At 36.3% G+C, this 23053-nt stretch overlaps 4 protein-coding genes across 7 annotated transcripts; 3 read left to right on the top strand and 1 right to left on the bottom strand.

Moving 5' to 3' along the window:
• Window positions 1-264: 264 nt before the first annotated feature.
• Window positions 265-1857, top strand: LOC110880281 (exocyst complex component EXO70B1). Its single transcript, XM_022128862.2, has one exon. It carries the CDS (start codon window positions 265-267, stop codon window positions 1855-1857), a length of 1593 nt encoding a protein of 530 aa, XP_021984554.1.
• A 327-nt stretch (window positions 1858-2184) lies between these two features.
• LOC110880280 (putative disease resistance protein RGA4) lies at window positions 2185-3978 on the bottom strand. The gene has a single exon (XM_022128861.2). It carries the CDS (start codon window positions 3976-3978, stop codon window positions 2185-2187), a length of 1794 nt encoding a protein of 597 aa, XP_021984553.1.
• A 12032-nt stretch (window positions 3979-16010) lies between these two features.
• Window positions 16011-16635, top strand: LOC110880279 (protein ELF4-LIKE 4). The gene is made up of 2 exons (XM_022128860.2): window positions 16011-16397; window positions 16553-16635. Exon 1 carries the CDS (start codon window positions 16039-16041, stop codon window positions 16372-16374), a length of 336 nt encoding a protein of 111 aa, XP_021984552.1. The 5' UTR covers window positions 16011-16038; the 3' UTR covers window positions 16375-16397; window positions 16553-16635.
• A 4140-nt stretch (window positions 16636-20775) lies between these two features.
• LOC110880277 (protein ELF4-LIKE 4-like) lies at window positions 20776-22208 on the top strand. 4 transcript variants are annotated; one of them, XR_004868307.1, is made up of 4 exons: window positions 20776-20936; window positions 21059-21117; window positions 21571-22019; window positions 22126-22208. XR_004868307.1 is itself a non-coding variant. In XM_035978058.1 (4 exons), the coding sequence occupies exon 3, from the start codon at window positions 21615-21617 to the stop codon at window positions 21948-21950; it is 336 nt and encodes a 111-aa protein (XP_035833951.1). In that variant the 5' UTR covers window positions 20776-20936; window positions 21059-21117; window positions 21571-21614; the 3' UTR covers window positions 21951-21973; window positions 22126-22208. The 4 variants fall into 4 exon arrangements, 3 of the variants coding, with proteins under 3 accessions (XP_035833951.1, XP_021984550.1, XP_035833950.1); XM_035978058.1 differs by having other exon boundaries at window positions 21571-21973; XM_022128858.2 differs by lacking the exon at window positions 22126-22208 and having other exon boundaries at window positions 21606-22118.
• Window positions 22209-23053: the final 845 nt, after the last annotated feature.

Raw genomic sequence — 23053 nt, 5'->3', positions numbered from 1 at the left:
GCGCCCCTCCCCGCCCCTTAAATCCTTCGCCCCTGAAAGGACACAATTTTGAAATAACTGACTTACATAAAGGACGATTTTTGTAATTTACTCGAATAGAAGGGCTAAAGTCGCAACTCGTAACGCAACCACATACGCTGAAGAAACCACCATATATTTCTTCTCTCTTCCTCAGTTCCTGAATATCATCTCTTGGAGTTCTTGACTTTTTGTTCTTAAAATTCTCACACATCAAAACAGAATCTACGTTAAATCTGAACCACAATGGCGCTTGATTCAGCAATCGAACTCGTTTCACAACGGAGTACTTCCACCTCCGCCAATAACTCTTACATCTTCACCGGCAAACGCAGCGAAATCGATCAGTATTTGCAAGCCGTTGACATTATTCAACACTCGATCGCTTCCGGATCTGCACACGACCACAATACGGCGAAATCCGCGATTCAGATCGCCATGCCTGTGCTTGTCAACGAGATGCACAACCTACTCAACATCAACAACAACAAGTCAACTCACAATCCAGATTCCACCACTTACTCCAGTACAATGTCAGATACCGGTTCCAACAGTTACATAGATGATTATGAATATCGTAGCACATTCAGTGTAACAGTTATTAATGATATTCAAAGTATCCTTAAAAGGATGAATGCTGCAGGATATATGGAAGATTGTAAGAAGGCGTACGTTAGCAATAGGAAACGTTGCATTGATGACAGTTATCAGAAGCTTGATGTTCAGAAATTGAGCAGCAATGATGCTCGCACGATGGAGTGGCACACGCTGGAGTTGGTGATTAAAGTTTGGATGAAATCGGCTAAGATCTGTTTTAGGAAAATCTTACCGTATGAGAAACATTTGTGCGAAATAATATTCGGTGATGATATGGATGATGACTGTTTTATCGAGATGTCCAGTGGTTGCGCGATTGAGTTGCTCGAAATTGCCACGAGTTTAAGCTGTGTTAGGATAGCATCTGATAGGCTTTTTAGGATTTTAGAGCTATACAAGACATTTACGGATCTTCTACCGGAGATGAATAAGATGTTTAATGCACAATCATCTGAATCATTTAGAACAAAAGCGGGTCAGATGGTTCCTAAACTTGCTGGTGTTGCTTGTATGATCGTTGAGAAATTCGAGAAGGATCTGTTTTCTGCTGATCTGTCTCAACATGCTCCTGTTGATAAGATTCATAGTTTGTGCAGATATGTTATGGACTACGTGTACAAACTCGGTCAAAACAAGCAAACGCTAATGGAATTGTCTCTATCTAAGCCACCACTGACACCGAGTGTTGAAATGAACTTCACGGTTGTGGAACCACAACTGCAAAGCAAGTTGCCGTTTCATGTGATGTGGATCATAATGTGCTTGGTGTACAAATTGGAGGATGAAGCAAAAGGATATAAATATGATTCTGATACTAACTTTTATCTGATGAACAACTTGTTTTACGTTGTCAAGAAGATCGACGGAAGGCTAGAAGTCAAGGAAATGATAGGAGACGACTGCTTTGAGAAGGTGTCCTCAAAGTTTGATCAAGCGAAAGCCAAGTATTTGAGATTGACTTTGGGAAAAGTCTTGAGCATTATTGAGGATAATACATCATTGCAAAAGAGATTAAAAGGTTTTAATACAGAGTTCAAGAAGCTCCAAATCAATCTGGAAAAATTAAGAGTGCCAGATTTTCAACTTCTAAAGGACATCCGTGTATCAATGGAGGAAACGTTGGTTCCAGCATATTCTTCATTTCTTGAACAATTACGCGTGTCACCCTGTTCAATGGTTGATGTCAAGTTTTCTGTTGAAGAACTTAAAATTGCTATCCTAGGTTTCTTTCCTAGTACCTGAAACACATTCGATTTTGCTTATAATTAAGATGAAGATATGCGTGTTTAAAGTTGGAGCATTCCCTTAACATCTGTCATGATCAATGTTTCTATTTCATTTATGCCTCTAGTTAGTATTTCTGTCACTTTGGTCGAACTATATGATTCGGTTACTGGATAACCTATAAATAGAGACTCATTTGTAACATAAAAGATAACTTTTAGCACATGATAATTAAAAAAAAAATCTCATTTGAAATACAAACATGTAAAAGTGTTTCAAAACACAATAAACAAACAAGCAGTTTTAATCAGCAATCACAAACGACTTCTAAACAAGACCGAGAATTTACTGAATCCGGACATTTGAGATGTGTGAAACCATATCCATGCTCACTCCTGTTTCCTTTTGGTACCTTTGCTTCAAGAAGGGACACTTACGGATGCGCAGTTTCTTGATCGGTAAGCCTAAAAGCTTTTGTGGTAATGACTGTAACTTGTCACATTGTGAAAGATTCAGGTAACGAATGCACGGCATGATCTTACTATCTTTCATCATATCGATATTCCATTCTTCCCATCTTTCCATATGTGAGAATTTGAGTTTCTCCAACTTTGGGAATGCAGTTGTAGAAGATAACGATGATGACACTCCAAGAAACTCAGAGCCCACATGCGTAATAGCCTTAAAGCCTTCAATATGAAGTACTTTGAGCAACGGCAGTTTACCCAAAGGCGGCAAATTGATGCAATTAGCCCATTCGTGTAACCGAACCTTCTTTAACTTGGTTAGATCAGCCATCCAATTGGGAAACCCTTGACCGCCATACTTATCTATTCGTAAAACTTCCAAAGTTGGATTCAGTCCGAGACCATCGATCACACTCGACGCGAATAGGCAATTTATATTCAGATCAGAAACATGTTCCTTCTTTTCAAGTTCAGCTTCCTTAGCCTCACTTACATCTGTCTGATTCAATCCCTCAATTTCAAGACGACCCCGAAGATGATTCAAATTTTTAAGATCACCAAGACTACACGCTTCATCATCGTTGCCTATAAGAAACCTACTCAATGTCCGGAGAGAGGTTAAATTTGCAACCGCTTTTGGTAATGAAACTAGACTTCTAGTTTCATCAATCTCTAGATGTCTTAACTTTTCAAGCTTACCTATGCTTTGAGGTAGTTTTGTTAGATGATAACACGCAATTAGTTTCAAAGTTTGCAGATTTGGCAAATTGCAAAGTGTTTCGGGTAACTCGTAAAACGGGTTATGTGATAAGTTAAGGTAACACAAGTTTTTCAACTTGTCTACATCATTTGGAATCACCAACAACATATTACGACTCATATCCAACGTTTTTAGATACTTGAAGTTATTGAAAAACTCGGGTGGGAGTGTAACACAATCTTGAGTAACAACAATCTGCGGGCAGTCATGGAACGACTGAATCGAAAACGTGTACAATTTTTTTGACTGCTTAGGAGGACTGGGAAATGTGGTGTCGTCCTCGAGTGTGACCGTTAAATGACGGTTTTCTCTTACTTTGTTAGGCATCTCCGTGACCATTAAGCATTCGTTTTCCATTAGATAACTTGCAACATCATGAACCATGTCATGCATTTTAACACTTAGAACAGCTCTACTATCTTTGTCTCTTTCGGGGTCTTGAAAGAGGGACCGTGTAACCAAACTATTCAAGTGCCTCCTACCCGTTATTTCCATATCAACAGTTCCATCGTAAAGATAGCCTTGGGCCATCCAGATTTGAATCAAGTTAACAGCGTCTATCTTTGTACCTTTCGGGAAATTAGCACAATAACAAAAACATCTTTTCACTGCTGGTGACAAGTCGTAGTAGCTCAACATCAAAGGGTTAGAAACACGGTCTTCTAGCTCCAGCTGCCAAATCTTGTCGTTCAAAACATGTTCCCATTCCTCTTTGGTGTCTTTTAAAACCATAAAACTCCCTACAGTCTCTGAAGCTAGAGGCAGACCCCTGCATTTATCCGACACTTTCTTCCCAACATCCTCTAAATTTTCACAAAACTCGTCGCTTTTCCCTGCGAATGCGAACCTTTTGAAAATGGTCCAAGAGTCTTCATCAGATAAGACTCCTAAAGGGTGCATAAAAGTGTCCATAATCCCATTGATCTTCCTTCCAACTTCTTCATTTCGGCTTGTGATTAAAATCTTGCTACCAGGTGCACCTTCATTAAGGGCTAAAAGCAGTGGCTTCCAGCTAACGACATCCACTTCCCATACATCGTCTAACACCAAAATAAACTTCTTTTGATTGACCAAACCACCAATACGGTCAATCGCCGTTCAAAATTCGCTACTATCCGGTGAGCCGTATCTTTCCACAATGGCTTTAGCAACCCTTGTTACATCAGAATTAGCTGCTCCAACAGGAACCCACATCTTGATTTCAAAACCTTTTTGTACCTCAACACTGTTGAAGATCAACTGGGCAAGTGTTGTTTTGCCAATGCCACCCATTCCCCAAATAAAAACGATTGGTGGGCCATCCTCAGTTGCTAACTTGCTCAAAAGATCATCTCTTTCACGATCCCGACCGTAAATCATTGATGGGTCAGCGTAGGAACTGGCAAGATTTTCAGATTGAAGCTCAATAAGAGCATCATTTTGGTTATACGGAACTGAAACAAACTGAAATGTGTTTTTTCTTGTATCAATGGAAGCTAATGTTTGATTTATGTTTCTAATTTGGATAGCTACTTTTCTAAGAGGGGTCATTCGATTAGAGCAAAAGCAAGGGAAAACAAAGGCTAAATACATCTTATTGCGTAGATTAGACCTTGTTGTGTTGCCGTTGACTTCGTCAACGGCTGTGTTCCAGTTGGTCAACGCGTCGTCAATATCGTAGGATGTAAGTTTAAGATCTTTGAGCCAGGCTTTGATGTTTTCGTTCTCAATCTGTTTCTTTTCTGCATCATGGAGTATGGCTTGGATGGATTTGAGTGTCTTGACGAGTTCATTCATGTCAGAATCCACGTTTACAACTTGATTGAACTCATCTTTAACGTGTTGTATCAGAACTGAAGTTACTCTGTTCATGAGTATTTTCACAAACTCTTCCGCCATTAATGGTTATTATCAAGCTCTGAGTTTGAGTGGAGCAGGATTGGAAATGGCACTACAAGGAGGAGGAAAAGATGATCAAGAAGACTATTGATGAATTTGACTTGGTCAATGTACTCGTTTTCTTTTTTTCTTTTTTTTTTTTTATTATTTTAGAGTAAATTGTCAAAATTGTCTTCGAGGGTTGGACATTTTTGCGATTTTCATCTAAAACAACTTTTGTGTACAATATAGTCCTTGAGGTTTGGACATTTTTGTCATTTTCATCCAAATACCTAATTTGCTTTATTTTTTGTATCAAACATTTGGAAAAAAAAATGGAAAAAAAAAATCTCAAATCTCAAAGACGATTTTGACAAAAAAAGTTCGACGTTTGGATGAAAATGACAAAATATCCCAAAAGTGAAGGACTAAATGGTACCAAAAAGTAGGGCTCTTCACGAGCCGAGCCGAACCGAGCGGACCTTTGCTTTTGTGCTTGGCTCGTTTACAAACCGAACCGAGCGGAGGGACTCATTTAAAACCGAGCCTCAAATCAAGCGAGCGTTTTTAGAGCCGTAAATATTCCGAGCGAGCGTCGAACGAAGCTCGAGCAATTTGGACAACCGCGTCGCCCGTTTAAATTTGCTGAGAGAAATAGTAACAATGTTTGGTCTCAAGTTTTTATGTCTTTAAAAACATGCGCATTTCATAGTATAATATTTTTCTGATGAATAACAATAATGTTGCCAACGAGGCGATGATCATATTGCATAAACAATTACGTTGAGAGCATGAGACGATCGACCTAGGGTAGCGACATGAAACATTAAGGCGATGAGCAGCCTTTCATTTATCGGTTTAGGGTTTAACTTTTAGATTTGATATTAATTTTTTTATTGGCGTGGTTGGGTTAGTACGTCTAGATATAGTTGTAAATTTGTATATAGTGGATCAAAATCTAATATAATGGTATATATAAAACTATAAGTTTAATTTATATTTAAGTATATATGTATGTGTAATGTATGTGTATATATATGTGAGTATATACATGTTTATATATGTATGTGTATGTGTATATGTATATGTATATATATATATATATACTAACTAAAAATAATAATTTGAGCCGAACCGAGCCGAGCGGACCTTTGCTCATGCTTGGCTCATTTACAAACCGAACCGAACCGAGCGGAGCTGCTCATTTACAACCGAGCGTCAAATCGAACGAGCAATTTCCGAACGAGCGTCGAGCGAGTGATGAGCGTCGAGCGAGTGATGAGCGGCAAGCGATTTGAACGGCCCCACCAAAAAGTTGTTTTGTATAAAAATGACAAACATATCCAAACCTCAGGAACGATTTTGCCAATTTACTCTTTTTTTAATTTATGAAATCTTGTTGGTACAGGCGTGTGATTTATCAAAGAATTAAGAGTTAAATGTCATTTTAGTCTTTGTGGTTTTTACCATTTTGCCAGTTTAGTCCAATTGTTTCATTTTTTGACTGTGTGTCCAAAAAGGTTTCATTGTTGTCATTTTAGTCCATTGGGTTAACTTCATCAATTTTTTCTGTTAACGAGCAGGGCAATTCGGTCATTTTATATGTAATTTTATGAATTAGAAGGGCAATTCGGGCATATAAAATGTCCGAATTTTCCTTCTCGTTAATAGAAATAATGGATGAAGTTAACCCAATGAACAAAAATAGCAACGGTGAAACATATTTGGACCCACCGGTTAAATATAAAACCTTTGAACTAAAATGGCAAAATGGCTCAAACCACATAGACTAAAATGACATTTAACTCAAGAATTAATAACATTTTTTGTCCTAGTGATTTATTAAAAATAATTATTACAGTCTATTAATTTAAAAATTCCCAAACAATATCATACTCTCATTTTTGTTTTTGATATAACTATTATGCGTCGTCAAATTGCCCTCGGTGGCTATCACATACATATGGAATTCATATCTTTCTCAAGGTTGAAGAACTCGCTAGTCGGCTGGTGAGGTGGGGACTAGCGACTACTCGGGATTAACCGGATCGGGTTTTATATGTAATTTTCAGTTTTATGTATACATATACATATTTACCCCCCCCCCCTTCGCAACCCCCGACCCCACCCTGGGAGCTGGCGTCGCGAACACGAGCTGGTGGTATCGTTGTTTATTAATTTGGCAGCGGAATTAACACATCAGGATCGTAGTTAGGAAATAACTTCAAAGTTTTCAAAACACCAACTTTTTATATTAAACAAATGAGGTAAAAACCCATATTTCATTTATAATATCTCTATAGGGAAAAACCCTAGTTTGCTGAAAATATAACTTCTTCTTTTATTCAGGTAATTCATAGCCACTTTATTTAAGTCTTCAGTGCTCCATAGGTGGCTTCTAGTAGCTTCACAAAAGTTACCTGAAACACGTTTTAAAACATTTTATCAGCAAGAAATACTGACGAGTACATTCCATTTTATAAAAAGACACATTGTTATACTTTACAGCATCAAGAGTTTTTATGTTTGTTTATATCTACCAATTTCTCAAACAGTATTGCTACTGGGGCAACATTTCCCCCGTGCTTGTAGTCATGCTAATATTGACTAACTCTTTGTCCAATATTAACGAGTGTCAAGTAATGTATACAAAACCCCACATACCGATAGTAATTGTAGAATACAAAAACTTAATCACTGTAATTATAACTGATAAACATTTAGGGTTTTGTAAAGCATTTTAAATATAAATGTATCACAAAAATGTGATAAAAAGGAGAATGACTCACATTGTAAACTTAGGTTTTTCTACGGGCTTCCTGGTGATATTTTTTTATAATTTTATTGAGTTCCTATTAAAAATATACAATGCATGCGCGTTAGTATAATAACCCAAATTCAACTTATCAATACGTCACGGGACAAAACCCCAACTTAGTTTACAAAGCATAGGCCTAAACAGGTAGCGCTTTGGCATCAGTTTCTGGGTTCCAAATCAAACGGACAGGGTATCGAATTAGTGATCGGGGGTTAAAATACTTGCAACGGGGCAGAGCTTCGTGATTTAGGGGGTATTTTAGCTATTATTTTTGGATTATAGAGACTGAGAGAGAAAAGAAACTTGAACGAATTGAAATGTCGAATGTCCGCTTAATATATAGATGAAATCGGACTCTCTTGCGCCCCGCGACCGGCCCTGGGCCAACCTATCGCGCCCTGCAAGGGCACCCTAGCTACGGCTAGGGTTGCTGAGTCAGCAGGTAGGTCTAACACGTGGCACAAGTAGTGTCCGGCAAGAAAGGGCCTGTCGCGCCCTGCGACACACCCGGTGTAGATCCCGTCGCGGCCCGCAACCGAGTAAAAATTAATATTTTATTTGTTTTTTTTATAAAAATAAGGTTATACGAGTCCGGTTTCGACTCGATGATGTGGGAATCGCGATCACTAAAGCATGTTAAGTAGGTTGATTTTTCTTGACTACCCCCAATAAATCACAAGAGCGGTTCTATTTACATGTTATTAACATGTAATGACATCTTAAAGTTCGATGCCTATTCTGAAAATGAAAATTGTTTACGTCTCCTATTCCATATGATCAATCTAGCACTTCAAGGCAATTAACGTAACTCAGATGGTGAAAAAAGACTATAGGAAACACTTTTGGGGATGTTGTCGAAATAGTGTTGTGGGGAGCAATATAGTATACTGTATGCTGACCATCATACATGTGTTGGGTATATGCCCAACCTGGGCCAATTACGCCTATAGTGAGGGGGGAGGGCGGTGTAACATATGCTATGATGAAACATGGTTTTGAGTGTTTTAACTTTTAAGTGTTTTGGAGTATTGGTGATTGGGTTAATTACAAATGTATGCGCTCACTTAGCATTAGCTAATGATGTTTAATCGATGCTTTTTTGGGTGAGCCGCCACATCGAAAGGGATAGAAACGATCTGAGCCTTTTTACGTATGTCACACCCTGTATTTCCCGGTGGGCCCGGACTTGGGGTATGTGACGAGACTGATATCAAGATACACATATAGCACAACGGAAGTCTTGGGATTTAAAATACTATTACAAATTACAATGTTCGAATGTTCAAAATAATTATACAAACGAAAGTATTAAAAAAATCCGCGGTGGACCGAAAATAACAAAATGAATACATAAACAGACTACTAGGCTTCAATGCAAGGAGTTGCAAGTTCCTATTAAGCATTTACCGGGCAACTTCCAGCCTATTTTGTAACCTTGCAACCTGCACTTAGTCTTTTGAAGATACGTCTGTTTTCACTGGTAAATACAAATAACCGACACATTTTGAAAATATTTCAAAATTGTTTTAAGGGCACTAGGCACATGTATTTTCATAAATAACTTAGGAAAATATATAAAATATCTTGTATACAAATTTACATGCTTGTCAATACATATGTGGCCCGGTACTAAACAACGATAACATGATTAACCGATGTCACACCCCAACCGATGGCGGAATCATCGGGGCACGGCACTGGGCGAAACAGATTGTCCAGAAGTTTCCACAACAACTATTATTACAAAGGCAGTTAAGTGATACGTCCCAAACCGTATCCCAAATAAATAAACAAGTTATCATAGAATACAACTAAACAAATAGTACTGTTTTGACAACTCAGATTCAATTTATTACAAACCAAATGTTTAAAAACACTGCCCAGAGTTATTAAGACTCATCTGGACAAGATCTACAGACAGCTAATGCCATAGATGCTTGATCAGACAACTCCAACGGCTCCATGGCAATTGTTTATCTGCTTCTAGAGACCCCTAGGTAGGCTACGACCTACAACTGCTAGATGGGCTCTAAAGCTTTATTATTGCCTCGCTTTCCTAGCAAGCTAACACCTTAAACACCTGTCACATACGTTAAAATAAAGTCAATACATATAATGTAAAGGTGAGCACACAAGTTTGGTAATAGCATATAGAGTTCGAATAGTTTACGCATAACCAGGCATGTACACAGAGGAAAACGATGCATGTTAATTATCGACATGGGACCATCGGTACCAACGACTGCGGATTGACTGTCCGAGACAGTTCGCAATACATGAATACCACTGTAATCCATGCAAGTAATTGTCCTTAACAACCCCCGTGTGAACGGGTGCTGAGTCCAAACTATAGTACTATGTTGCTAAGGCAGGTAGATAGCACTCCACGTGTAAACATAATAAACAGCAATCATTTAGTCAAATAGCACATGCAAGTCGGTTAGCGTTCAAATAGTTTGTGTTTGAATGTGATTTGATAAGTAACGTATGTAACACCCAAAAGTGCTAAAGCAGAAAGGGATCGAGTGTACTCACAGTGATTTGGTTATGGATTGAAGGGAGCGCTGAGAGTAGGTTAGCCTAAATAGTTCGATAGCATAACGATGAGTAATGCGGAAATGCAAAACAAGTGATATTGGATCGATTGGTCCGGTCGATCGGACAACAGGTTCAATCGGACGGGCCGTTCGTTCGGTTTGAAAGTCCGTTTGAACAGTCCAGTTCGATCGGCCGGTAGGCTCGATCGGCTGGTCCTTTCGAGTGGATTGTTTCTTCCTTTAGGAAAGGATGTGTTTGTGTATGATGGTTTGAACTTTTGAAGTTTTTGCAGCATTATCAGGACACATTGAAGTATCCTTACCTTTCAAGTCGGTCGATCGAACGGTCCGTTCGATCGGTTAGCCCAACCGATCGGTTAGTCATTCAATATAGTCCCTTGGCAAGGTGTCACTCGATCGGGTGGCATGCTCGATCGGGTGGCACTCTAATGCTCTGAAAAATGGTTAAGTGTTGAAGCATAGTATCTCATAATCCGAAGAGTAATGTTACCAATCGAGTGGTAGGTTCGATCGAACATCACCTCGTCAATACCATACTTCATAAAATTGAGTAGATGTGGGTCCATGTATTAGCCGATCGGCTGGCCCGGCCGATCGGCTGGGCAGTCCGTTCGGTTGGGCTGTTCGTTCGAACAGCCTAACCGTTCGGCCAGCATTCCTGACCTGGTTGGCCTATCGTCTATTACTTGGCTGTTTTGGCTACCTTGGTGTGATTTAGAGGTATTTTGACAACGAGTTAAACCATAGGACTTAGGTTCTTACTTGTTTTACTGGTCCGGGCAGGAATCACCCAAGTCCGGCCAGTAAACTGTTCGGAACGACAGTTTAACGTTTAGCCCGGAATCGGTGAATCTCGTGGTTAGGATCCGGACCTTGAACCATGTGCTATTTAGAATGATTTGTGAGCTGGTTCAAGCTTCGTTTCTACCAGTTTTTGTGTGTTGAGTGTGGAAGAGTTGAAAGATAGTTGGAAAATCCGTCTTTCAATCTTTTCCACCGTGAAATGTTAAGATCTTTGATAGGTTTTAGTTTGTTTATGTGGAAATCGACTAGATCTAAGCTAATCATGGTTGAATGATGCCAGAACATGATGTTCTTGAAGAACACCATGATGACATCACCCAAGAACACCTAGATCTTGGTGATTTTACGGTTAGAATCCAAGTTTTGAAAGATAGAAAGGTGTAGAATCACTAAATGAACAAGATCGTACAAGATTTAGAGTGGAAACTTACCGAATCGAAGAGAAATCTGAGAAAAGATGAAGAATAGGAGCTGGTCGGTCAGAGCTTTCCAAAAGTGGTAAAGATGACAATGACAACCCTATTTATAGGCTTCCAAAAGAGGAAAGGTGTAACCGATCGGCCAGGTTGCACTGATCGAATGGGCTGGCCGATCGAACAGGACTGTTCGATCGGTTGGCCTGTTCGATCAGGTTGACCTGTTCGATTGGCACAACTCTTTGAGCGTTTCGCGACGATTTTTGATATTTCGATTTCGATGAACGATGATTTGAGTATGATAGCGTTCCTAATCAAATTACTTTTAATCCCAATCCCTATATCTAACATATAAGCATCCTTACATCATAATTCAATTCCGATTTTCGATTGAGTTTGATTACCTTTCGAGTTTCGGTTTGATTCGATTGATTCACCACACATAACAACATAAAGTAATCATGCACAAGTAACACGTAAGGCACACACACACGTATAAAGCACCAAAGTTCGCATAATTCGAGGTTCGAGTTAGGTGATTGATTCGATTAGCTTGATTATTGATTGATTAACTTTATTGCATTGTTACTTCCTACCATTCAAAGTCGATTAACAATTCGCATTCGATTAACATTCGATTCATTTTGATCATACAACACTTACTCCACATAATACAAAAGTTAAAATAGATTAATTCCAATAACAGCCAACATTTGACTTTGACTTTGACATTTTGGAAAACACGAGGTGTTACAACCGACAAGACACTTTAACCAATAAAGGGTATCCCCAATATGGGTAGAAAAATATTTTATAATAGCATTAGCATATGTCGGGTGTATGCCTACACCCCGTGCTTAAGTAGTGGTCATTTGCAATTAAATGAGCCAAGGATATCCAAGACATGGTCACATTAACCCCCAATGTTTAAGTTATCAAGCAAAATAAATTAAAGACAAAATTGCAGAAAACAACCTTTATGTTTACCCCAAACTGCACTTTATACCTTTCACTATGAAATCGGCAAAAACCAAACTTTATGTTAATGTTTTGCTACGGTTCAACCTTTAACACAAACGATGTTTGTTTTCCTTGTTAAACCCTCCTCACATGCATGTGAGGGTATTATTGTCATTTCATTTTTGTCTTTTTATTACTAAATTAAATTATAATTAATGTAGCCCCACCATCTCCATCATCTTGCCTGCAACATCAATATTTCATCATCTTCTTCTCTGCATCCGTACATCGAAAAAATAATTAAAACCCAAATTGAGATCGAAAAAATAAATATGAAATGGGCTACCTTTTGGTTAATTTCAATATTGGTGTGATGATGATGTTTTTATCATTGTAGAATTGTTCTTGTTGATTCACTGTTGATGACTCTGTTTTTTCAAACAATCAAAACACCACCGATCACCGTTTTATTCGTCACCAGTAACCATCTCCGGTCATCTATCTCTCTCTCTCATTCTTCCGACTCTCTCTACATCCCTCTAACTAGCCATTTCTCTCTCTAAGTGTGTAGTGTGTGGGTTGTTTTTAGGAAGAAGAAAATAGATACATGGGTATTAGTAACAGGTGTGGTGTGTGTGAGAGATGTGACTAGGGGTGTTGTCAGTTTGTGAGTGAATATTTAAAAAAACAAAAAATTATTAAAAATATAACTAAAATGATCAAAAAGCCCTCACATGCAAAGCATGTGAGGTAATTTAACCAGAAAAATAAACGTCGTTTGTGTTAAAGGTTGAACCTGTAGCAAAACATGAACATAAAGGTTGGTTTTTACCGATTTCATAGTGAAAGGTATAAAGTGCAGTTTGGGGCAGACATAAAGGCTGTTTTCTGCAATTTTGTCTAAATTAAAACGGGTTATGAGGATTTTCTAGTCACAATCTGACATATGATCCCATACCCGACCAAGCGGTAATAATTTACCGTATCCCAAGCCCGTATAGGGAAAATAGGTTAAGAGTATTAACCAGGCTTAATATCTTATAGTCAAGATATAATAATAAGCACAGCCGATATAACAAATAATTTAGCACGGTTGCAATCTACTGGACACCCTAGTTTAGAATGAATTGTATAATAACCAATTAGAATGTTAACGGGTCCTATTCAAGTCATAGACTTTGGACCGGTTAACTATATATAAAGAAAACGGTACGGTACGCTAGATTAAGCGGTGACCGGATAGAATGTAGTTTAAACCCATTCAAGTACTAAGACTTGTATAATATGGGTAAACATATTTACATTATGGAATTTAAAGGAAATTGAAGAGAATTGACCTGATTCGGTTAACTTTCGTAAACTAGTTACATAAGCTAACCGTGTGCGCATAGGCGGTATCGGGTGATCGGATGAGTCATAAACAAGTTCAATCCACCAAAATATGTTAATTATATTACCACATCAGCAGGTTATGCATTTTATATGCTCATCATAGTTTAAAATTAAGTTATGCACAAAAAGGCATTTTTGTCAAAATATGGCATAATATGTGAACTCGTGTAAAAACTCAACAACTGATTATGACCAAGTAGTATAGCCACAGAGGGTTATCCTACATATAATTATGATCATAATGCAACTTAGAATCAGTAGCTATGTTTGCTAATTCGGGTTAGAATAAAAACTCAAAGTAGAAGTCAAACTGCTTGACTTTCGGTTGCGAACCGACATATAAACTGGAAATGACGGGCTGAACATGCTTAGACATGTTCTAATATTCGTTATCAACTGATTTAGTGCCAAAAAAGTGTGTTAAAACGTTTACAAGTTCATTTTATAAGTTTTCCGAAAATCTGCCTTTTGACTTTTTATTCAACATGACTTTGACCTGTCCTTTGACCAATTTAACGTGATTTCCAGGAGGTGCCCTTTTAAGGGATTAACAGCTACCTTATTACGATCACGTAGCTATGTTTAATACGAACAATGGCTGGACAATAATGGTCTTAACCGAAAGTCAAAGCAAAAGTCAATTTGCTTGACTTTCGGCTAAATATTAGCCTATAAAACTAAATCAACAGAATAGGAACACTTAATGGTGATCCTAGAGAGTGTTTAAACTCAGAGGAAGCTCCCTTTTTGATAAGGAACCTATAAGTAGCAGATAGAGGAGAAAATGAGAAGTGAACAAAGTAAAAGGTTGATCAAAGGTCCTATTTATACTTGGAGATGAAGTTTAAGATTGATCTAGGTGTTAGGACATGTCCTAAGATGTCTCCAGGTGTCCTTTGAGGTGGCAAGAGCTGCACAAGAGCTCAGGTTCGCGAGCAAGGTGTCACAAGGGCAGACTTCCTTGGCTCCCAAACAAAACTACCAGCTAATCATTTTGATTGTTTTTTATATATTTTAATTATTCAGGGACAATTTAGTAATTTTATAAAGACTTAACTACAAAATTTAACAAAGTTTAGTGTTAAGGACCACCCGAGTTTAAAATTTACAACCATTATAATCAAGTGTGTAATTAGTAAACCACTAAAACTAAATCTGCAATTTTCACAAACCACAAAGACCAACTTGACATTTAACTCAAAAAGAATAATATAAACTAGGAAAGATGTTGATAGATCTCTAAACGTGCAACGTTGATTGGATGTGATCATGTAGCCCCAAAAGGTGAGTGAATCATTGGATCAACAACAATAATGACTTTATGTAAAGATCAAGAAAATTGGGGATTAGGTCGGATTAGATCCGGTCCAGAATAGAAACCCACCCGGTCCACATTCTAAAGTCGTCGTCTGCTTTCGTCCATAAAAGAAAACGCAATCAATCAGAAACATCGGAGAATCCCGCAGGTGAACTAAATGAGGAGAGAGAATCAAAACCCACCGTGTGCACTGTCAAATCTCATCTCACACACTCTCTCTCTATACATACACACTTTCTTGCTAATGATTTCAGGATCTCTGCTTAATCTCACCCTTTTTCCGTGTTTCTGCATATAACGTTTTTTACTTTTCAGGTAATTGATTTCTTCCATGAATTTTCATGCTTCTTTATGTCTTTGTTCCACCAATTTCATGAATTTAGCGTTTATCTGTAATTTTGTATTCTGGGTGTTCGATCTTTCTCGCAATTTGGCATCGGTTCATGACATTGTTGCGTTTAATTGGGGTTTTCACCAGTCCAATTGGTTTTGATGATTTAATTCATTCGTTAATAATATGGAAAAAAAGACTGGGGAATTTTTTTCTTTTTGGTTCGGTTTCTTGTTTTTTTGAATATTTTCTTGTTATATTACCAAAATTATGATTTTTATGTTATATTACCAATTTGGGGCAATTCAGTTTTATTTTATCCACAAAGCAAGCGAATCATAAATAGATAGATTAGGTTATCTAATTTCAAAATAAATTGAACTATTGCTAGGACCCATAAAGATAATTCATACAGAAACTTTTTTGTGGCAGTTAAAAAAGTGTTCTCCTACTCATGTTGTTTGATTTTTACAGCCTTATTAATCTCGGGTGGATTTGATTTTCACAAGGAAGATACAATGGAAGGGGATATATTTGCGTCGATCGGGAACGGATCGCAGTTAGGAGTTGATGGGAAAGTGCTACAAACATTTCAAAAGAGCTTTGTACAAGTCCAAAACATTTTGGACCAAAACAGGCTGCTGATTACCGAGATCAACCAGAATCAAGAATCTAAATTACCCGTTAACCTAACAAGAAACGTCGGTCTGATTAGAGAGCTCAACAACAATGTTAAAAGGGTGGTTGATCTTTACGGTGATCTTTCAAACTCGTTTAGCAAGTCGATGGATGCAGAATCAGAGTCGTGTGGCACAACTCGATCTGATGGCAAAAAGAGAGGGAGATCTGGCTAAAAGCAAGTATGCAAATGGTTTGTGTAAGTCTTCTTCGGTTATGATGATTCATCCCATTTCATAATTGGCATTGTAAGCTACTAAACATAATAACCATGTTCTAAATTTTGTTTCATGTACCTTGTGAGCTATTTTACATAATTCAAGCATGTTTTCGTTTCTTTTATGTAACTTTCAGTTTCATGGATCCCTACAAAATCTCGACGTTCATAAGAAATGGCGGCTTGGAGTATGAATAATAACCCATGCAATTTTAGTTTATGTACTAATACTTGATATAGGATGAAAGAATGTTATATTCATCGCAACTTTTATATCCGACCAGAACATGTTGCCTTGAATTGATATTGAGATCAAATGAATCTTTTTGTTTAATTAAGAATTTGATACTTGGTGTTTTGGACACTGAATTTGGCCATACATATGAGGACTTAAAATCAGCAAAAAAGTAAGTCACCTGAGCTGTAATATTGATAATTTTGTTTGTATAGAAGATGCTCTTGTGGGGGAAAGGTGGATTAGAAAGTAGCTTTTGGTAATGATGATCCCCTGTTAAATCATTGAACTCTTTTAGATGAACCATTATGTTTGTACCAAGTGGTCGGCTCTCCCACAGTACTGTTCCAACTATTGGATATGCATTTGTCTCTCTTAAATTATGATTACACATCATTAACACTTTTAACTTTTCTTTTACAATGTTTTTATCTTAGTTTAGTTTGCTTGTTATATGTGACATGCTAGAAGGTTTTAATTTATATAGTTGTCACTTGCTAATTTTTACCGATTTGACATCTAACATGACCTTTGCTATCGTATTTTTTTAAACAATAATAGTTTCAGTAATAATACATATGACAGATTACCAGTTTACCCCCCCCCGGAGGCCTCTCTCTCTAATCGACAATACTCTCATGTTACCATTTACCACATTGCACTCATCAATCCAACATTCTTACGACCAATGACGAAGGCAAAATTCTTGGTGTGTGCCTTTGGGTTTGTAATCAGTAATAATAAAACACTTAACATTCAGAGGTTTTGTGGGTTGATGAGAATTGACGAATTTTTGTGGGTTTTATTTCTAAGGCTACACGGTATGGTAATGGTCCTCCCTTGGAGGATGGTCCGCCACGTAGGATGGGCATGAGGATGAGGCAAAGAGGATGGAGGTATGGAAATGGGGGGATGAACCTAAAATATATATGTATATATTGTATGTTTAGGTGTGTGAGAGAGGGGGGAGTAATTTTTGTCTTCTTGTGAGCGTCCCCAACGCCCAGAAGAGGACGCCAAGGACGAAGCCGGGGGGGGGGAGGGGGATGGTGTTGGACCGGCGCCGAACCGAGGACAGAGGGGGACAACCCCCCATACCGTCTAGCCTAAGCTGTGAAAAAAAGTTGGAACTAAAAAGAAACTTCAAAGACCAGATAATCATCAATTCCTTGTTTTAAAATGCAACAGTTATGTGTAAGTTTAGGTTCAGTAGTATGTTGCATTTGCAAAAATCAAGGTTTAAAAAAACGGAAACGAGTTTCGAGGCGTTTTCCCTTCGCCTCACGAGGCGTAAGCCTCGAGGCAAACCGAGGCGTAAGCCCGAGGCGGAGTTAAAAAATAAATATAAATATTATATATCTTATAAAAACAGTAATAGTAACTAAATTCATCATCAAATTCATCAAAATAATCAAACACACACATAAAAAAGTCATAAACTGCTTGAAATTGACACAAAAACTCAAAAACATAAAAAACAAATATCAAAAACCCCTGAGGCGCACCTGAGGCGCAGCCTTTTTAGCGCCTCAGCCCCTCTGAGGCGCACATACAGTATAAACTCCCTGAGGCGCGCCTCAGAATCGTTTTTTGGCCGTTTCGCCTTGAGGCGCGCCTCGAGGCGCACGCCTCAGCCGTTTTTTAAAACCATGGCAAAAATTCTCAACAAATAAATAAAAATATTAAAATATGAAAGTTAGTATCAAGATTGATCATTGAAGGGAAAATAGATCTGATGCACTTATTGTACCTTTTCTTTCATCATGCAGACAATTTTGGTTTTTAAGCTTTGCATAGCATTGTCTATTCATGGTTTGTCTCTGTCACTGTCCCCATTCGTCAGAAGTAGGAGTGGCAAAATGGGTGGGTTGGGTAGGTTTGGGTAATGGGTTAGGATGGGCATGGGTTAGAATGGGTTTGGGTTAGAATGGGTTTAGTAAGAAATGGGTTAGAATGGGTTTAGGTCAAGATAGGTTTTTTGTCAAGATGTATTTGGGCATGATAAAAAATTCAAAGAAATCCAAAAAGACATAAAAAATAAAAAAAATAATAAAAAATTTAAAAAATTCTAAAAAATAAAAATAAAATTTAAAAAATAAAAAAATAATAAAAAATCAAAAAAAATTGTAAAAAATCAAAAAAATTCTAAAAAATCGAAAAAATTCTAAAAAAAATCAAAAAATTCTAAAAAATAAAAATATTCCAAAAAATCAAAAAATAATAAAAAAATCCAAAAAATTCCAAAAAATCCAAAAAAATGTAAAAAATCCAAAAAATTCTAAAAAATTCTAAAAAATCGAAAAAATTCTAAAAAAATCAAAAAATTCTAAAAAATAAAAAAATTCCAAAAAATAATAAAAAAATCCAAAAAATTCTAAAAAAAATCCTAAAATCATAAAAAATTATAAAAAATCAAAAAAAAAATTAAAAAATATCCAAAAATTCAAAAATATCAAAAAAAAATTAAAAAATAAAAAAAATCTCTAAAAAATAAAAAAATTTCTTAGAATTTTTTTAATCATTTTTTTGATTTTTTAGAATTTTTTGGATTTTTATTATTTTTTTATTTTTTTTAGAATTTTTTTATTTTTTGTATTTTTTTGAATTTTATTATTTTTTTTATTTTTTAGAATTTTTTGGATTTTTTTTATTAATTTTTTATTTTTAGAATTTTTTGGATTTTTTATTATTTTTTTGATTTTTTGTGATTTTTTTATTATTTTTTTGATTTTTTAGAATTTTTTGGATTTTTTTTATTTTTTTTATTTTTTTCGAATTTTTTGGATTTTTATTATTATTTTTTATTATTTTTTTGATTTTTTAGAATTTTTTGGATTTTTTATTATTTTTTGATTTTTTAGAATTTTTTTCTTATTTTTTTATTTTTTTATTATTTTTTGGATTTTTAAGAATTTTTTGGATTATTATTATTATTTTTTATTTTTTAGAATTTTTTTTTATTTTTCTGATTTTTTGGAAAATTTTTATTATTTTTAAATTTTTTATTATTTTTAAAATTTTTATTATTTGTGAAGCCAACATGTACGAACACTCGAATAGGATGAAAAATCTGTCTGTGATGCTCTTTTTGAGTTATCTATGTACCCTGCGTAATACCCATCATAACCCACAAATTATTTTAAATAGATATCATATGACCCATCCTGACCCATCCTTAGTTTTTTTTTAACCCATCCTAACCCATTCTCATTTTTAAAATGACCCAAAATAACCCAAAAAACCCAAATGGATTTTATTTGCCAGGCCTAATCAGAAGTTCAAAATAATGGTGTCCAATTGAATTTACAGTCATGATAATACATCTATGATTGTTTTCGTTATTCAACTTTTATGAGAATAACTCAAGTAGCAGATTCTACTATTGGAAGGGATTGTACACATGTCACATGGACTAGAACCTTTAAGAATTAATAGGTGTGTAGTGGTATGGACATAGAAGAGGTTTTAGGTTTGAGTCTTTTTTCCACCGGTTTCTACCATAATCTCTTGAAGACCAACTGCCCAAAACAGGGGCAGACCCAAGTGAGGGGTTGGGTGGGTGGGGCGCCCCCCCCTTACATAATTTTATTAGTGTGTTTTATAGGCTAAAATCTCAAACACACCCCTTGAAATTTTGGTTGAACCCCTTGTTCGCACCCACATATCATAATTCCTGACCAGGTCAAAGAAAAGTCATTTTGTCGGTTCCATTGGAGACGTTTACTCGTTTCATTTTCTAAATTCTTTCATATTTTACATATTAAAACCGTTTAAATTTTTTTTTTCCTTTATATTGTTTTGTTAAAATATCCCCCTTGTGAAATAATAGTTGGTTTTAATATGTTGTTTGTGCACATTTATTAGCATGGTCATAAATTTAAAATTTTGTAAAACCATGCAAACTGTTATTTTTGTTACATTGAAAAATTGTAGTATTTCTTCTCACTTGTTTTGTTACATTTAAAAAGTGTAGTATTTCTTCTCACTCATAATTGCTTGATCATTGATGTTTGGTTAAATATGCACAAATGGGCCTGAGCCCAAAACCGGACACAGGACCAGTTCGTTAGTTGTTTACATTTAGGCCTCAAGCCTTATTAAGAACGAGCCCCGACCCGACCCGACCTGACCCGGGATCATTATCATTTTTCTATGGATTTTATTGGATTCAGTTACGGACCATAAGTTGTGAATCAGGGATCGAAAACCTTTTCAATCGAAAACCTGACCCGGGATCATTATCATTTTTCTATGAAGTTCAGACAATCCGATTGCTTCTCGTAAAGGTAACTTCACTATCATCAAAATCAGTTACTCCAACAACAGATTTTAGTTTCATTCTGTTCATAAACCACGATTGATTAGGGTTTGCAATGATATTTGTTGTTAATTCGCCTTTGAATAACAGTTGTTGTGCATTTGAGAGCTACTGGTGATGCTCCGATTCTCAAACAAGCAAAATTCAAGGTACTCTTCACTCTAAACCAAATTGATTGGAGATCTTCTTATGTTAACTCGTACCTGTTGTATATTTTTGAAAACCCTAGGTTATCGTCATAAGCTCACTTGTGTATGTTATTAGAGTTAAGAATGCTGATATGGATTGTATACATTCATCTGATCACATAATCGGCTTTTACCTTTTGCTTATATGCAATATTTTGCTGAATTTAAACCTAATCGCGGCGGGATATCGGTAATTTTAGTATCATTCTGAATTTAGATATATAACCATTTAACACTAACAATTCAGTATACTCTCCTACCACAAAGCAAGCGAATCATAAATAGATAGATTAGGTTATCTAATTTCAAAATAAATTGAACTATTGCTAAGACCCATAAAGATAATTCATACAGAAACTTTTTTGTGGCAGTTAAAAAGAGTGTTCTCCTACTCATGTTGTTTGATTTTTACAGCCTTATTAATCTCGGGTGGATTTGATTTTCACAAGGAAAATACAATGGAAGGGGATATATTTGCGTCAATCGGGAACGGATCGCAGTTAGGAGTTGATGGGAAAGTGCTACAAACATTTCAAAAGAGCTTTGTACAAGTCCAAAACATTTTGGACCAAAACAGGCTGCTGATTACCGAGATCAACCAGAATCAAGAATCTAAATTACCCGTTAACCTAACAAGAAACGTCGGTCTGATTAGAGAGCTCAACAACAATGTTAAAAGGGTGGTTGATCTTTACGGTGATCTTTCAAACTCGTTTAGCAAGTCGATGGATGCAGAATCAGAGTCGTGTGGCACTACTCGATCTGATGGCAAAAAGAGAGGGAGATCTGGCTAAAAGCAAGTATGCAAATGGTTTGTGTAAGTCTTCGGTTATGATGATTCATCCCATTTCATAATTGGCATTGTAAGCTACTAAACATAATAACCATGTTCTAAATTTTGTTTCATGTACCTTGTGAGCTATTTTACATAATTCAAGCATGTTTTCGTTTCTTTTATGTAACTTTCAGTTTCATGGATCCCTACAAAATCTCGACGTTCATAAGAAATGGCGGCTTGGAGTATGAATAATAACCCATGCAATTTTAGTTTATGTACTAATACTTGATATAGGATGTAAGAATGTTATATTCATCGCAACTTTTATATCCGACCAGAACATGTTGCCTTGAATTGATATTGAGATCAAATGAAGCTTTTTGTTTAATTAAGAATTTGATAATTGGTGTTTTGGACACTGAATTTGGCCATACATAATTACATATGAGGACTTAAAATCAGCTTGTATAGAAGATGCTCTTGTGGGGGAAAGGTGGATTAGAAAGTAGCTTTTGGTAATGATGATCCCCTGTTAAATCATTGAACTCTTTTAGATGAACCATTATGTTTGTACCAAGTGGTCGGCTCTCCCACAGTACTGTTCCAACTATTGGATATGCATTTGTCTCTCTTAAATTATGATTACACATCATTAACACTTTTAACTTTTCTTTTACACTGTTTTTATCTTGGTTTTTTTTTTTTTTTGAACGGCCAACAAAACTTCATGGCTAACCTACGGTTAGCACTATATTACAGTCACCAATACAAACAAACAAGACATGCAAAAATACAGTAAATTTAAACCCCCATACATGACAAACTAAACATACTCCACAACTCCCAAGTCAACTGATGCACCTTGGCTCTGTTTCGAAGCCATAAAAACCCCAGTACTTTTATCTCCTCCAAGACCCCATCCACCCGCTGATGATGTTTTTATCTTAGTTTAGTTTGCTTGTTACATGTGACATGCTAGAAGGTTTTTAATTTATATAGTTGTCGCTAATTTCTACCGATTTGACATCTAACATGACCTTTGCTATCGTATTTTTTTTTTTAATAATAATAGTTTCAGTAATAAGACATATAAAAAAGTACCCCTCCCCCTCGCACACT

This window comes from Helianthus annuus, chromosome 9 (assembly GCF_002127325.2).
Source record: "Helianthus annuus cultivar XRQ/B chromosome 9, HanXRQr2.0-SUNRISE, whole genome shotgun sequence".
Lineage (NCBI taxonomy): Eukaryota > Viridiplantae > Streptophyta > Magnoliopsida > Asterales > Asteraceae > Helianthus > Helianthus annuus.
The sequence above is the reverse complement of the archived record's forward strand: the minus strand, read 5'-3'. Positions and strand labels throughout refer to the sequence as shown.

Excerpts from the sequence above, each read along its gene's own strand:
- LOC110880280 (XM_022128861.2), bottom strand. The coding sequence starts at position 3,978 with ATGGACACTTTTATGCACCCTTTAGGAGTCTTATCTGATGAAGACTCT.
- LOC110880279 (XM_022128860.2), top strand. The coding sequence starts at position 16,039 with ATGGAAGGGGATATATTTGCGTCGATCGGGAACGGATCGCAGTTAGGA.
- LOC110880277 (XM_035978058.1), top strand. The coding sequence starts at position 21,615 with ATGGAAGGGGATATATTTGCGTCAATCGGGAACGGATCGCAGTTAGGA.
- LOC110880281 (XM_022128862.2), top strand. The coding sequence starts at position 265 with ATGGCGCTTGATTCAGCAATCGAACTCGTTTCACAACGGAGTACTTCC.